We start from the raw sequence: 17,235 nt of genomic DNA on the forward strand, positions 1-17,235 counted from the left end.
TGATGCAATGCAAAGACTACTTTCCATTTGTGCCTTCAGAGGTTTTCCAGATAGCTAGTTTCACAGACCCAAGACTGGGCCTGAGATCATTTTAATGTTGCTGTGCTTTAGAGCATGTTCAAGCTTGCACTGTATAAATCATAGGGATTTCATTTGTCCTCAGATATATGGCCAAAGGATAACAGAATGAACTGGGTTAGGTGAGCGCACATGAACATAGTCTAAAGAAAAATATAGCTTCCCATCAGTGATTGATAATAGTGGCAGTGAACTTTCTGGGCCTGCTGATCAATCATGAGCCTAAAATCCCTATCTGAGCTAAACAGTATCTATCACAGAGAATGGCAGTTCAATTAAGAAACTTGGAGGAGAGTTGAAAGTATGCCAACATTTTATTGTAGACACACACACAAGATACAGAATGAACATTTTAAGGCTGTAGTCCTGTGCATTTTTAACTGAAATAAACCTCCATTGAATGGAGTGGAACTTACCTCTAAGTAAAAATACATAGAATTGAGCTGCTTGTGCTCAAGTCCATATTGACAGGAACTTCACAATCTGATTGTATGCATACTTACTTGGAAGAAGCCCCACTGCATGCAGTGATTTTACTCCCAAGTCAATGTGCACAGGATTGCAGCATTAGAGGAAAATATGAATGGGAATAGGATAAAGTGATAAGGGTTCAATTTTTGAAAAGAACATGTTCCTGCAGCACAGTTACATGGTTAGTTCCACTGGGCTAATTCGCAAATTATACTGGCATGCAGCACTGATTCAAGCACACAGTGTTCAGTGGGATTTGTTTGCAGGAAAATATATACACAGTTGCAGACCTACTCATTAGTAAGAGGTTGGGTTATTTTTTTGTTTTTTTGGGGGGGGATTGTGGCCATGTGCTGCAATGTTGTGTGTGTTTACTCAGAACTGTTCCATATTATGCTCAATGGTACTTACTCCCAGCTAAGGGCAGTATCCAATGCTGCTCCTGCACTATGAGAAGCTAACATTTTATTAGGGTGACCATATGGAAATGAGGACAGGGCTCCTGTATCTTTAACAGTTGTGATGAAGAGGGAATTTCACCAGGTGTCATTTGCATGCATGCAGCACCTGGTAAAATTCCCTCTTCATCACAATAGTTAAAGCTGCAGGAGCCCTGCCCTCTTAACCAGATGCAAAAGAAGCAGGGCTCCTGCAGCTTTAACTGTTATGATGAAGAGGTAATCTCACCAGGTGCTGCATGCATGCAAATGACACCTGGTGAAATTCCCTCTTCATCACAACTGTTAAAGATACAGAAGCTCTGTCCTCCTTTCCATATGGTCACCCTAATTTTATCATCTTTTTCTTTTAACTTCCCTGTTTTAAATCAGTATTTTTAATCTTTGTATTGCTGCTCGGGTACATACTTTTATATTGTACTTTTATGTTGTGTTTTTACATTGTGGTTTAGGTTTTATACTTTAAATTGTACTTATGGTTTTGATTTTTGTGAACCGCCCAGAGTGCTTCAGCTATTGGGCGGTATAGAAATGCAATGAATAAATAATAAATAAAACAAATAGTGGATCCTAAAGCAAACAGAAATGAGCTGAAACACTTGTTTCTGGAATGAGGTACATCAAGAGAAGGAAGATCTGTTGACCAGTCCCGTTCTGGAAAGTAGCATTTGTGCTCATTTCCAGGGTTGCTTTAGGAAGAACTAACTTCCTGTTGCACTAGCAGTGGGTTCTGCTGGTGCAACCAGGGCTGGTGCCAGACTATTTTGTGCCCTAGGCAAGGCGAGCTACTTTCACACACACACACACACACACACACACACACACACACACATACACACACACACACCAAAATTGCCAACTTTGATTCAGCTGTTCAAGAAGAGTTTCTGAACTATTATATTTTCTTTTATTATGTTTTTTCTTAAAATAGCTAATTTGTATAAAACTGTGACCCTTAAAGGGCAGTATTGCGCCCCTCTGAGGTCTGCGCCCTAGGCGGCTGCCTAGTTGGCCTAATGGTAGCGCCGGCCCTGGGTGCAACAGAAACAGCAGAAGTGCAGTGGCAGTGTAGGATTGCAAGCTTAGTCAGCATAGCACGGTGACCTTCATTTGAGTCAGCTTTTGAGAGCCATGTAGTAGTACATAAGAGATACACATGTGTACAGAAATAAGAAAGGGTAGATGGGAGAATGTTATTCCATAGTGCGGTCAAAATGCCCAGCAATGTAAGAGATAGATATATCACATTACTATGCAGAGCACAAATAAAAATGAGATCCATTCTAAAGAGTAAAGATCCAGTCAGAATTGATGGGACTGGCTCCCAGCAGGTAATGAACTGGCAAAGCAAGACGGATAGTGAAAACATCTAAAATGGGACAATTACTTTCTGTAGTGAGCTAGTCACTCCCAGCCTCTATTGAAGCCAAGTCTGTCTGATAGTATCAAATTAACATATGAATTCCAACTCAGTAGCTGCATGCCAGAGCTCTCTTTGAAACCTTCTCATTGACGTATGGCAACTTTTAAGTGTTTCAGAATGTCCAAAGACATTGAAATATTTCCTCAGAGGTTTCTGAGTGTTATCATTTTTAATGTACATTCACTCTCTTGAGCAGAGACCTTCCAGTTTGGCCGATATAAGCAGCAAAAGGGAAGTGTTGGCATATGATGGCACACACCATGCTAAGAGTTTCAGTGTCATCACACAGGGGGAAATCATGTTTCCTTACGTCTCAGCACTTCTTCATTCTCCCCCCCCCCCAGAGTAAAGAGGAAGTTAGCAAAGATCACATGGCCCATTCAAAGGTTGTTTTTGTTACGCCACTTTTTCTGCACACAGTAGGAGATCATGGCACATTCCATTAAAAAAAAAAAGTCAGATTAAAAGGAGTCTATTTTGCTACAGAAAAATGAGCAGAGGGAGCGAGAGGTACACAGGAGGCGTCCATAAGTGGGCAGTAGCAAGCATGCAATAAAATGCTCATCTGATGAACTTCTTTGTGCAAGTGAATGAGCTCTTGATTAGGGTGACCATATGAAAAGGAGGACACGGCTCTTGTATCTTTAACAGTCGTATAAAAAAGGGAATTTCAGCAGGTGTCATTTATATGAATGCAGATACAAAAGAGGGCAGGGCTCCTGCAGTTTTAACTGTTGTGATGAAGAGGGGATTTCACCAGGTGCTGCATGCATACAAATGACACCTTCTGAAATTCCCTTTTCGATACAACTGTTAAAGATACAGGAGTCCTGTCCTCCTTTTCATATGGTCACCCTACTCTTGATAGTATGGCTGACATTATTAGTCATAGTGTTGCCTGAGTAGATATAAGGATAGGGTTGGCATTAGCTCTGTTATAGGGGCCATAACAACACTGTGACTCTTATTGTTGAGTTGTTGCTTCAGGTTAGGGGGCTGTCTGTACTGTAAGTGAGTGTTGCCTTCCCCTCATGTTCTGTGAGAGGGATGGATCATCTTCTATGATAGGCTGCACTCTAGATCCATATACTACAGAGACTGTAGTAGTAAATGGTAAACAGTGAAAGTTCTCCATGTATTTAAGATGCTTCCTGACTGTTGATTTTGCTGGAAAAGTTAATTTCAAAAGCTGCACTTCAGGAATTTGTCAGAATGTTTTAAATATATTATGCAACAGCCAAAAATGAGGGCAGGACTTAATTTCAACTTTTACCAGGATTCAGCCCCAATGGAGCCCTGCACACTTAGTTGGATACGTTCTATTTAAATAAATGTGGCCTACTGAGTAGAAATGAATAAAAATAACAACAGAATGCCTCTGAGCATGTGCAAAGTGTCTTTTCAGCAAAAGCTAACTAGCTGCAACACCAAGTCTGGCTCCATTTGGGGGAAAGGGCTGGACAAGCTGGTCTGAAAGACTCCCTCTAATGCCCCTCTCCACTGTCTCCACTGCCAGCAGCAGCACTCCAACCTCTTTTATCCCCATGGGGTTACTCAGCAGCAGCACTGCAATGGGTTGGGAGTTGAGCAGCTGCTTAGCTTCAATAGACATCTGGTGGCTGCCATATATATTTTTAATCTCCCACAGCATTGGAAGACAACACATTTGAAATTAAGAAAACAGGGCCTTAAAGTCAGAAGCAGGTTTCTCACATTTTTTTATATGGACAGAGGATACATGCTTTTAACAATGGCATGGGGAAGGGGCAGAAATCCAGCAGGTGAAGCTGTCCTCATTATATGAGCACATGCTTGGAAAAGTGATGCTGCTGATGCAAATGTTAAAGTCATGGTGCCCGAACCCAAGTCAGTTGGATTCAACCCTAGTCAGGCTTGAATCCAACACTTCTCAAGGCAAACATTAAATCTGGGACTGAGTCTCCTTCAGTTTTCTTTATTTCTTTAAATGAGCTTTGCGTGGTCACTATGATGATTTTCCAGCAGTAGAGAGTTTTGTAAAATGGGTGTGCAATTTGTGGCCCTCCAGAAGTTCTTGGACTATGACTTACATCATGTCTTACTGTTGACTATGCTGGCCAGGGCTGATGGGAGTTGCAGTCCAACAACATCTGGAGGACCACAAGTTGCTCGCCTCTGGAAAACATCTGGAGGCAGGGGTGACATCAAGTGTAGGCGTGGTTGGTCACCTGCCCTAGCACAGGCCCACTAACGGAGCCCTCTGGAGTTGCTCCTCGTCTTCACCATTGGAACGTATTGTTCACTTACCTCTTGCTTTGGCACAGACAACAGTGGTGGCGAGAGAGATGAGCAGTAGATGCTGCTGCCTACTTACTCGCTGAATCTGCCTGCCAAGCAAGCAAGTGGTAGCAATTATGAGAAAGAGGATGCACATCAACAGTAGGCAGTAATAATGGCAGTGAGCAGGTAGATTCACTGAGGAAGGAGTCCTATTAAAGATGTTTTGCCCAAGGGCCTTGCAAAACTTGGAGCTGACAACTGTTTGGAGGGCACCAAGTTGGAGAAGGCTGGTATAGAGGGTTGATCATGTAGGGAGCAGCTATCTTCATTATATCACTTGCTCATCTGATCAACTTCTCACTACACCACCCACTGAGAGAGGATGAGGGAACGGGAAGAGATGGCAGCTGCTCCTCTGAGGAGCAACCACTGCCTCCTTTTGCTGGCTTGTTCCTTCTGGATTGTCCAGTCCTTCTTGCTGCACCACCCATATAGAGAGGATGTGCTCTGGAAGAATGTAAAGCCTTCTAGAGGAAGAGGGCAGGTGAACTATCTGAGACAGCGGTAACTATCACATGGGTGGCATGGCAGGGAGGACTTGGTTCAGTGGGCTGAATCCCCACCACTGCACTACCCAGAGGAAGAACTCAGGGAACAGTGGTGTAATGGAGCCAGGGACTCACAGGGATGCAGCATCCACACTTTTTTTTTTTATTAGCAGGGACACTGATATCATCTGACACCCCCCTCCAGACTTGCCTGTTCCTTCTGAGCTTAGATGCATTCCTCATGGGGAGGGAGTGGGGAGAATGAACTTTCCCAACAACAATATATTGTTACCTGTAATGACGCAAACTATTTTGGAATGTCTTGATCTTGAATGAGCAATTAAGACCCATTTACTTTACAAATGAACTGCTCCTAGTGGAGATAAAAACTGCTATAACTGGTAGGGATCAACACAGCTACATGCAGTTTTGGACTCTCCTTGGGGACAGTCTTCATGAGTGCCTGCACTTTCACATCTACCATTACACCACTTCAGGTGAGAAATGAAGAAGATATGGCTAACCCTGTCATGGGGGGAAATTGTGTTTCCTTACTGTCCCTTCTCCACATTTACTCATTCTTCTGGGAGGGGAAAGAGGAAGTAAACAAAGTTCATGTGGCCCATTCCAGGGCTGTTTTGATCATGCCACTGTTCCTGCATACAGCGGGAGATTGCGGCACATTCCATTGAAAAAAAAGAAGTTGGATTAAAAGCAATCTATTTGGCTAGGAAAACCGAGCAGGAGTGGGAGGTTCGCAGGAGGCAGAAGTTGTCGTCTGAAGGACGCACGCACATCCGTAAGTGGGCAGTTGCGAGCATGCGATAAAACGCTCGTCTGATGAACCCCATAGAGAGAGATAGTGGACAAGCAGTCCGAGCTTCCTCTCTCTCTCTAAACAGTGTTGTGAGCCCAGGCCTCCCCTCAGTAGTTCCCAGGGAAGATGAGCAAGAGAGAGAGGAGGTAGGAGCTTCCGCTGCCTTTTCCTGCTGGCCTGCTTTGTCCTCATCTCCAGATGTGGCAATGCCAAAAGGAGATGAGCCACAGGGCGGGGGGGTGTTTTGTGGGGCTTCCTGGGTGAGGTCGCCCTCCCTTTTCCATCCTCTGCAAAAGAAAAGAGAGGTTTTACTAATTACCATTCACTCCTTGATCGCTTCTTCTCACCAGCGATCTGTTTTCCCCTTCAAAACAAACCTGGCAGTATTGAGCGTGCTTTTCTTAAAAGCGTGCTTAAAGTTATAGTGTAGTTCGACCCCCAGGCGCGCTGCGGTTATCCACTCCGTGAAGAAGGAGAAGTGCTTGGCACATGGCCGAGGCACTGTCCCACGCTATGTTTTGTTTATGTCATCCATCTGCATTTCAGGGCTGAACTTCTGCAGTCAAAGCTGGGGCGCGGGCTAAGCCCTGGCGTCGGGGGGGAATAGGCAAAGGAGGGTGGTGGGCGGCGGCGGAGGGGTTTCTGGACCCGCCTCCGCTGTGCTGACGCTGGGGCTGGATAGGGGGGAAGCTCGGGGAGGTGGCGGCGGCGGCTCTGGGGGAGAGTGCGAGAGAGAGGGTCACTGGGAGCTGGCGCTGGCGCTCCCAACCAGCAGCCTCTCGGTTTGGGCGGCGGAGTGGACTGCGAGGCCAAGCTGACGCGACATGGGTGAGTGAGTTGGGGAGAAAGAGCCCTCGCGGAGAGACGCCGGCCAGCTTGAGCCTGTGGCGTTAAGTCGGGGCAGCGTTGCGCTCCGCTTGCTCCCATGGAAACTTTGGCGAGAGTTGGCGTCGACTTGGCAAATTCCCGCTCACGGCAGCTTCCTAGGGTTCCCCCACCCCACCCCACCCCACCTCGTCGCTTGAAGCTGTGTGGTGGTGGCTGTCCCAGAGTCGGTGACAACCGACCTTCCCCCCTTCTCCCCCAATTTTAGGGTGCGTCAGGCTGGGGTGGTGTTTTGGTTTTATTGAATCAGAAAGCAAGGGGAGGGGAAGATTCACATGGGCGTTCACAGTGTGTGGTGGTGGTGGTGGTTTCGCTCATCACAGGACTGCTTAGGGTGTTGTTTAGGGTGACCCACGACGAAATGGAGGACGGGGCTGCTGTACTTCGAAGCAAAAGAAAAGAGCGTTTGGGGGAAGTGCAGTTGACTTTGCCTCTGGGACGCAAGACTCCGCACCTGCAAAAATGCTGTTGTCCACACAGCCTGAGAGCTGCAGGAGCCCTGTCTTCTATTGCAGCTGGTTACCTGAAGGGTTGCCTCAGGAGGGTTGTAGCAAGCTTTGGACCGAGGCTGTGTTGTGGGAGTCATGCCAAAGTTTGCACAGGAGACCAAATTTGCGTACCCTGTGTAGTGATATGATAAGGAATAAGTGAGGTTTTCTGAATGGTTTCTGGGTGCAGGCTCAAGTATGTGATGGGCTGTAATCTTTGACTAGCCTTTAACCATAGGATCATAGAATTATAGATTTCTTCCATTGGTAAAAGGGCATTTGGGTGTTTTGCCAGAACTCTCCCGTTACAATGAAGTTATATAAATTTGTGATGGATGTGAATGACACATTCTTGCTAGTATTGACCGCACAATCCCGGTTTGCCTGTATTCTGTGTTAGGTTAGGCAAATTTTATTTCTAGCAGGTTTAAACGGGGACATTTCAGTAGGTGACACTTTACTAATCACTGTATTTTTATGCTGGGAAGAAGTTCAGCAGTGGGATTCCTTCTTGAAATGCAAGTTTTGGCCCTGTTCAGAAGACACTTTAAACCACGGCTCTTTAACCATGGTGAATAAGGCTTTTTGCCTTATTCACCATGGTTAAAGCCATGGTTTAAGGTGTCTTTGAACAGGGCAGGGCCATTTTTCTGAATGATTCCCTTGCATAACAGAAATAGGTAGAGCTAAATATTGGTTGGATCCATGTGCCATGCTCTTCTTTCAAGTTACAGCACAAAGGTTGTGCTGGTGCCAGCCTAGAAGCAAATCTTGAAAGTGCGGCCCAAAGGAAGGCAAATAGTCTGCTATTGATCTCCTGCTGTATCCTCACTTCATTGCTTCCATTATGCATATTTCTTTCTCTGTCACCCTTTATGCTTAGTAATGTTAATCCTTTCCTCTCATAACATAATAATCCAGTTTCCCTCTTGCTGACTCAGACATAATGACCCAGCTTCCTCCTACCAGTCTACTTAGAAAATGTGGGCCTCATGTTTTGAACAATAATGTAGTATATAGTACCATGGACTATGAAGGCATCTTCCTTTACTAACGTCACATAAGAATATTCTGGCAATTGAATAAGTATTGGAGTGGGGGTGGGTGGTGGGTTATGCTTATTCTTGAGACGTTATCAGTAACATTTTAGATTCAGTAATGTATTACACCTCTGCTTTCAGAATGTAATTTCTTTAATCTTATTTCGTAAAACAAATCTCTTAGCTTGTGCAAATGTATATGTGTAGTATATATATATATATATATATATATATATATATAAATTACTCAAGGGAATGGTATAGCTGTACTTCTATACAATTATTTAGAGCAGCAGTGTAAAAATAAATAAATAGCTGTAATGATAGCTAACCTCTAATAGGAGAAGGCACCTTAAGAAGAGTGTCCACTATGTATCTGTTGAAGTAGGATCTAGCCTACGAAATATCTTGCAACAGTAAATCTTAAATGAGAGGACTCCATTGTGTTTGATACCACAGATACATATGTTTATTTTCTTGGAAGTATAGATGAATTATATCCTGCCTCATGCTCACTGGGGATGATGGGACTTCTACTCCCAACAATGTCTGGGGACCTAAATTTGTGAACCAATGGACTAGACTGTAGTTGGAATTTCTTTCCACTTAGTCTCTATGCTTGTATAAATCAAGTGCACCAATGACCATTGGGATTCCTTGTTCTAGTAGGTGCTTAATATGTTAACAAAGCTAGTTTTGACGCAAACAACTTGCATAGCTGTTTCTTTCCCAATGCTTTTGTCTTGGTTTGTTTTTCCTCTGCTAGTAAACATCCCATCTCTGGAAGCAAGGCAACAGTTCATTGCGTCTAAAGAATGTCTTTAGTCTGAATGTAGTTCCAAGATGCAACAACTACTGCTGGAGTAGAAAATCAGATTATTATTTATTCATGCAACAGTGCCCATAAACTGTGGAATCTGGCATGCTGCTTCTACAAAATAATGGAAGAAGGCTAACTAAAGGCAATTGAAGTTTGTTCTGTTATAATTCCTACCTATTTTTATTCCCCTGTGTCTCTAATACTTGATGCCTGTAAAATAAAATGAAATCTTCAGTCTGATTGAGGGCATTTTTTTAAAATTTAAGTTTTTTAAAGGAAAAATCTGTTAAATTAGAATAGATTGCTCAGCTAAAGGTGCAAATCTGTATATATTTTTGACAGGAAAAAATCCTACAACTCCCAGAATTCCTCAACCAGTTTCAGCCCCTTTATTGGGAGTAAGCACCACTGAACACAACAGGACCTACTTCTGAGTAGACATATATAGGATTGTGCTATAAATACTGACGTTCCACTGGAAGTAAGGTCCCAACAATTTAGTGGGTCTTACTGAGTCAATATTGATTGATTTAATTAAAATAATTACACTAGAAAGAAATACAATGTAAGAATAAATTAATAAAGCAAAGCACATTTCAAACAATTAAAATAATAGTGACTGACAGACTTAACAGACTGACACTTAAATTGCTTTGTTAAATAAAAAGGTTTTAATCACCAAAAGATTGTAGGGTTGCTGCCAGTGATATTATTATGGGCAGGGTATTCCACAGTTCGTACCCCACCATAGAAAGGGCTCACTCCCTTGTTGCCAAGTAACATACCTCTCTTGGCAAAGGTACTTGAAGAAAATCTTCAACTGCAAATCTTAAGGCATGGGCAGGTTGGCATAGGTACAGGTGTCCTTCTGGGTACTTGGGTCTCAAAGTCATTTAGAGCTTTATAGGTAAGAACCAGCAACTTGAATTGGGCTCAGAAATGAATAGGTAACCAGTCAGTGCAGCTCTTTGATTGTAATTTGATTCTATCTGACTCTCTAGTTAAGAGTTTGGCCACCACTTTTTGCACTAGCTGTGGATTCCGGGCTGTCTTCAAGGGCAGCCCCATGTACAATACATTACAGCAATGTAGTTGTGAAGTGGGCAAGGTATCCCTGTCCAGGAACACTTATAATTGATGATTCAACTGAAGCTGGTAAAAGTCACTCCATGCTAGCAAATCTACTTGGCTTCATGTGACAATGCTGGATCAAGGATTACTCCCAAGTAATGTATGTGCTTTCTCAGGAGTGGTGCGACCCTATCTAGACTAGGTTGCACACACAGTTTCTGGACATGAGAACTACCTATCCACAGTGCCGCGTCCTTGTCAAGATCCAATTTCCATTTTATTGGTTCTCATCCACCCCATTACTGAATCCACAACTGGTTCAGCAACTGCACAGGCTCAACTGACTCAAATAACAAAATAAATATGACCCCACCAGAGACTTCTTATAGATGTTAAAGAGCATGGGAGATAAGATAGAACCTTGCAGGATCCCACAGAACAAATGCTGTAGGGTCAAGCAGAAATGCCACAATGATGTTATCTCAAACCAACCCTGGAGGTAGGGCTAGAACCACCATAGCACTGTGCCTACACCCAGCTCACAGAGACTGTCCAGCAATAATATACCAGGGTTGATACTGTGAAAAGCTACCAAAAAGGTCAAGGAGCCACCCCCCCCCCCGCACTGGGAGCCCAGCCAGCCAATAGGAGTAGTAGTTTAACTGAAATAAAGAGCCTGCCTGACTCAGGTGTAGAAGCTTACTCACTGACGATGCCAGCCCAACAGCACTTATGCACTGTAGATGACTTCTATGAGTCCAAGCAGAAACGTGCAAGCAACCAGCTCTGCACTCCCTCTCTCCCCCCACGGCCAGAACCACCACCGGGAGCCAGTGTTTCCCATGCCTCATGGAATGTTATCAAAGTGTGCTTACTAATTATGTATTGCTTGTATGCACTACAAATGCCCAAAACACACAAGAAGATTTTTTAATAGGGTAAGTAAATCAAACAGCAGTCACACGGACAGTGGGCTGGCTTGAAAGATTTCAATTGAAACAGCTTCTTTTTTCTGATTTCTAAGTTAAGGAACAGAACAGACACACACACACACAGCTGCCTTGAATGGACTTAAAATAATATTTGAAGGAAAAATTTAAAGAAAAGTCTTTTTAAACAGATTTCTTAAGATTTTTGGACGTGCGCACACTGGGGGTAGAACAGCTCAAAAGAGAGCCAAATGGAAAAAAAACAACAACACCAGGTCTCTCTCTCTCTCCTAAATAAATTCAATTTGCAAAAAAACTGAAACAAATGGTATCTTTGCATTCTCTTCTCTCTGTCTCTCTCTGACTGAAACAGATGCTGCTGGACCGAGAACCCCAATGAGCACAGGAAAATGATTGACATTCTGTCCCCCAAACACTGCGATTGGAGCAGAACACAGTCACAGACAGTGCTGTAGCAATTCTTAATTGGTTAGCCATGGATGTCAACATCAATTATCAAAACTACTCCATCCCATCACACCATGTTCTCTATTGGGAGGTTTTCGATTAGACACCACACACACACACACACACACACACACACAAAATGGTTGAATAATTTCGGAGAAGTTAGATGCTCTGATTGGGTGGTTTCTGCTCTAAAATTATTCTGTGGGTTTAGAAACAGCCAATCTCTGCTCTGGAAGATTGAACGCTCTGCAGATGTTTGCGGTTTGAAATATTTATTTCTTATGCTTAATTCTTGTTGAACAGTATCAAAGTCTTCTTTCTTAGAGATGTTATTAATGGTTTTTTTTTTTTCACCAATTGGAATTTGGCAGTTGTATGTTTACAAAGCAGCAAGGTCTCTGGTGAATATTAAAATATGTTGTCTCAGGACTAAGTTATGTACAAATTGTAATCCCAATGCATAGGGTGATATTTAAATCTTCTGAGTAGAAAATTAAAATAATGATTATGGTCTGCTCCTGAGTACTGTCACACTTGGTAGAAATAATATATGTTATTATTCCCTAAGTTGGAAATGAACCTAGTGCTCAAGAATATAGGAAATGCAAGTTGTGGTGCCATTACAGATAACACATGACTCCTTTGTGTTTAACTTATCAAGTCCCCTTAGAGTAATTTATAGTTGTTTGTTTATTAGAAAGCTTTTGAAACCTTGCTGGTGTGCTGAGATCAAAAAGGACATATGTTGTACTGTGCGAGATTTTTTCCCTTTTGAAAAAAAAAGATTTGATCATGAAAACTTTCATTAAAATAGTACTACCTTCTTTATTAGAGCCTTTTCCTTTCTACATTTTAAACTGCCTACTTATTAGAGGAGCATAATGCAATTTACTGCTTTTCTCTCTTGCTTGTTACCAATGGTTAGAAAAGAGAGTTCTAGAGTAAGCATTTGTCTTTGGGCCTTTTCAGACATCACGCTAAGCCATGGTGGTTAGTGTTTTTGAGGGAACCATGGTGGTTTAGCATGGTGTGTGTGTGTGTGTGTGTGTGTGTAAAACCACAACCATTATGGCTACTTTAACCACCCTGTGCAGTGGGTTGAAGGGCCCTGAGGTGGCTTACTGTGTTATCTGTCAGGCTCCCCATGGTTAAAAGCAGCCATTCCATGAAAAAAAAAAACAGTGACCATTTACAGTCGTGTGAAAAAGAAAGTACACCCTCTTGGAATTGTATGATTTTACATATCAGGACATAATAACAATCATCTGTTCCTTAGCAGGTCTAAAAATTAGGTAAATACAACCTCAGATGTAGAACAATGATTTTACATATCAGGACATAATAACAATCATCTGTTCCTTAGCAGGTCTAAAAATTAGGTAAATACAACCTCAGATGTAGAACAATACATGATTTATTTAACAGAAATAAAGCCAAAATGGAGAAGCCATGTGTGAAAAAGTAAGTACACCCTTACTGCTTCTATAGAAATTAAGATGCTAAGTAGCAGACAAGTGCTGCTAATCAAATGCCCGTGATTAATTGTTCATCAGCAAGTATGGCCACCTCTATAAAAGCCAAAGTTTTTTCAGTTTGCTGGTCTCGAGCATTCAGGTGTGTGTTAACACAATGCCAAGGAGGAAAGGCATCAGCAATGATCTTAGAGAAGCAATGGCTGCTGCCCATCAATCTGGGAAGAGTTATAAGGCCATTTCCAAACAATTTAAAGTCCATCATTCTACAGTGAGAAAGATGATTCAAAAGTGGAAAACATTCAAGACAGTTGCCAATCTTCCCAGGAGAGGATGTCCCAGCAAAATCACCCCAAGGTCAGACCCCGTGCAATGCTCAGAGAAATTGCAAAAACCCCAAGAGTTACATTTCAGACTCTACAGGCCTCAGTGAGCATGTTAAATGTTAAAGTTCATGACAGTACAATTAGAAAAAGACTGAACAAGTATGGTTTGTTTGGAAGGGTTGCCAGGAGAAAGCCTCTTCTCTCTAAAAAGAACGTGGCAGCACGGCTTAGGTTTGCAAAGTTGCATCTGAACAAACCACAAGACTTCTGGAACAATGTCCTTTGGACAGACAAGACCAAAGTGGAGATGTTTGGCCATAATGCACAGCGCCACGTTTGGCGAAAACCAAACACAGCATATCAGCACAAACACCTCATACCAATGTCAAGCACGGTGGTGAAGGAGTGATGATTTGGGCTTGTTTTGCAGCCACAGGATCTGGGAACCTTGCAGTCATTGAGTTGACCATGAACTCTTCTGTATACCAAAGTATTCTAGAGTCAAATGTGAGGCCATCTGTCCACCAGCTAAAGCTGTAAATTCCTCCACAACGATGTGAGAGACTAATAAAGTCATACAGAAAATGATTACTTCAAGTTACTGCTGCTAAAGGTGGTTCTACAAGCTATTGAATCATAAGGTGTACTTACTTTTCACACATGGCTTCTCCATTTTGGCTTTATTTCTGTTAAATAAATCATGACATGGTGTAATATGTCATTTGTTGTTGTTCATCTGAGGTTGTATTTACCTAATTTTTAGACCTGCTAAGGAAAAGATGATTGTTATTGTGTCCTGATATGTAAAATCATACAATTCCAAGAGGGTGTACTTTCTTTTTCACAGGACTGTAGATGGCCACCTAGAGAGGCCACAACTTCCAGTGGTGCTCTAGCTGGCATGGATTTTCTCTATGGTCGAGATCTTGGTGCTACAGTGTCTGGTGCAATCCTATTCCCGTCATGGGGGCTGCTGGGAAACATGCCCACAGTGATGGGAGGATGATGGCCTAACCATGGAGCAGGGAGAGGTAAGGGAGCCACGTGGCGCTGTGTGATTATGAAGTCATGTGACTCTCTCCACTCCATAATTCCCATAACTACCTTCTCCCCGTGTGTGTGAGCAGGCCCTTTGTTTTTCAAAACTACAAGACAGGTTTAAACTTCAAGAATCATTAAGATCCAAATAGAGTCTTACTAATCACAATTTGAAAATTATGCAAAATTATAATGAGGACAATAAAACTAATTTGACTATTATATCTTGGCTTGCGTATAGAAGACCTCCATGTTTGAAATGAGTGGAACTTTAAAAAAAAACTTTTATAATGTTGGTTAATATAGAATTCACTAAGGAATGCAAGTGCATTTTCTGGTTAATTTCACACATTTTGCTTTTAAAGGACAACTGTTCTTCCAAATCTATGCCTAATTGTAATTCAGCATGTCTATTACTAGCTTAAAAATCAGTAACTGAAGGGCTGCTTTGAATCTTACAGTAAGTTTTGCTTTCGGAGTGTTCTGCAAGCATCTTAATGGTGACTTCCCAAGTCTGGGCTTCCAAGTGAGATCCAAGATGCACTGATGCACAAGTTCAGGAAACTATAGGCACATGTATGTGCTGCAGTGTAATCCTGCTCTCCAGAATCATATTTAAAATTAAGAGCCTATGGAATGTTACTTTTTAAAACGTTGTATTTTTTCTTCCTTTTGTTATCATTGCACTTGCATATTTTAAATATATCGAACGTATTTTATTTCCCTTTTTATCTTACATCTCCCTTCATAGTTAATTTTCATTTTTGGGGTATTATTCATGCATAACAATGAGCACTTGGCTAAGAACCACTCCTGAAAATGTCTGTCATAACAGGCAGACTATACCCTTCAACCTTTGGCTTCCTTCCACTCTGAAAAGCTTTTGTGAAAGCAAAAGTTTTCCATGAAGTTAAAAAAAAAAATCCTGAAAACAATGAAATGTTCAGTTGAAGGAAAACTGTTAGTTTACATGATATTTACAAAATATCTTCTATATAGAAAACTAGTTTTAAACTCTCTTTTTTTTTTTTGCTATTAACTAACTTTATATGTTTGAATTCTATCTCTCTATCTCACTGTCATAAAGTAATGTTGAGTATATAATGCAGTAACTTCCAAAAACTTCGTTTGTTGCATTGTGGAGAAAATGTATGAAAATAGACTAAACAAAACAACTATGTACCTACCTGTGAAGAATGCCTGAATGGAGACAGGGAGTGAACAGGATATGGTGAAACATGATAGCCAGACAAGAAGCCTAACACCTACAGCAGAAGATACACACACAGGAGACACCTGTGGAGGGACACCTTATATAAGTATTTCTATTGCTTATGCTAGAAGCCTCTGAGTCAAGATGGGAGAGTTGGAGTGCCTAGTTTTAAAGGAGGACTTTGATGTAGTGGATATAATGAAAACATGGTGGAATAAAAAGAACCAGTTGGATACGATCATCTATAGATATAAGCTCAATAGGAAATACAAAAAAGAGCAAGGGAAATGTTGACCCAGTGTGTAGCTTGCTGTGAAAAAAGCAAATTTAGTGCTAGGTATAAATAGGAAAGGAAATATCATCCCTCTCTCATAATATTAGAACATAGAGTTGTCCAATGAAGCTGATTGCCTGGAGATTCAGGACAGGTAATAGGAAGTACTTCTTCACACAGCAAGAGTTAAAATATGGAATTCACAAGATGTAGTGAGGGGCACCAATTTAGATGGCTTTAAAGAGGGATTAGACAAATTCATGAAAATAAGGCTTTCAATACCTACTAGTCCTGATGGCTACATACTTCCAGTGTCAGAGGCAATATGCAGTATACAGATGCCAGAACATGGACAGGAGGGTGCTATTGCACTCATGTCCTACTTTTAGGTTTTGATCTGGTCCAAAATGGCACTTCTTATGTTCCTATGCAAAAGATGTATGTTTATATAGTCTGCCAGGCCTTGTCACCATAGAGTTGGCAGGTTGTGTCCAAACCCAGCTTTGGACTCAATGAGGCTTTACCAGGGAGTAAAGATTTCTCTGTGGATGTACAAAGCAAATGGAACAGGACAAGGGTGATCATATGGAAAGGAGGACAGGGCTCCTGTATCTTTAACAGTTGTATAGAAAAGGGAATTCCAGCTGTCTGCCTTTCCATATGATCACCCTAAACAGGACAGCGAGGGGCTCTGATCCTGGAAGTGTGAGCCAAGCGGAGAATTCTAGGAAACAGTCATGAGCAATGATAGTAAAAGTAATTTGGACCACACGTTTATTCTCAGAACTGAGACACACCAATCTGAGAGATGGCTAAGCAGAAAGAATGAAAGTGGACTGCCAAAGGGCGTGCACAAAGGGTGTGCCGGGTGAGCCCAAGCACACCCTAATGTCTTAAGCAATAAGTGCCGAATTGAGGGGGCCATTGAGTAGGGAGTCAGAGGGGGATCCAGACACAGCGGGGTCGGCCCTCTAGCTGCTCCGATGCCATGCCAAAGAACCATTGCTTCTGAGAAAGCATCATCGCTGGGACTTGAAGAATGTCTCCTCATTCCCTTCCCTGCAATGGCCCTCCCACAGTAGGGCATCAGTGTTTACAGTGTTTACTAAATAAATGAATAAAAGTAATATCCTTTATGACTGAGTATTCAATAA

The 17,235-nt window shown here is 42.1% G+C and overlaps 1 protein-coding gene across 1 annotated transcript in view; it reads left to right on the forward strand.

The window, feature by feature from the left end:
- The first annotated feature begins 6,792 nt into the window (after nucleotides 1-6,792).
- GPM6A (glycoprotein M6A) overlaps nucleotides 6,793-17,235 on the forward strand; it is a 236,106-nt gene continuing 225,663 nt past the window's right edge. The window contains exon 1 of the mRNA XM_063136164.1: nucleotides 6,793-6,882. Coding sequence (XP_062992234.1) covers nucleotides 6,879-6,882 — 4 coding nt within the window. The 5' untranslated portion in view covers nucleotides 6,793-6,878. The remainder of the gene's footprint in view (nucleotides 6,883-17,235) is intronic.

Source organism: Elgaria multicarinata, chromosome 10, assembly GCF_023053635.1.
Source record: "Elgaria multicarinata webbii isolate HBS135686 ecotype San Diego chromosome 10, rElgMul1.1.pri, whole genome shotgun sequence".
Lineage (NCBI taxonomy): Eukaryota > Metazoa > Chordata > Lepidosauria > Squamata > Anguidae > Elgaria > Elgaria multicarinata.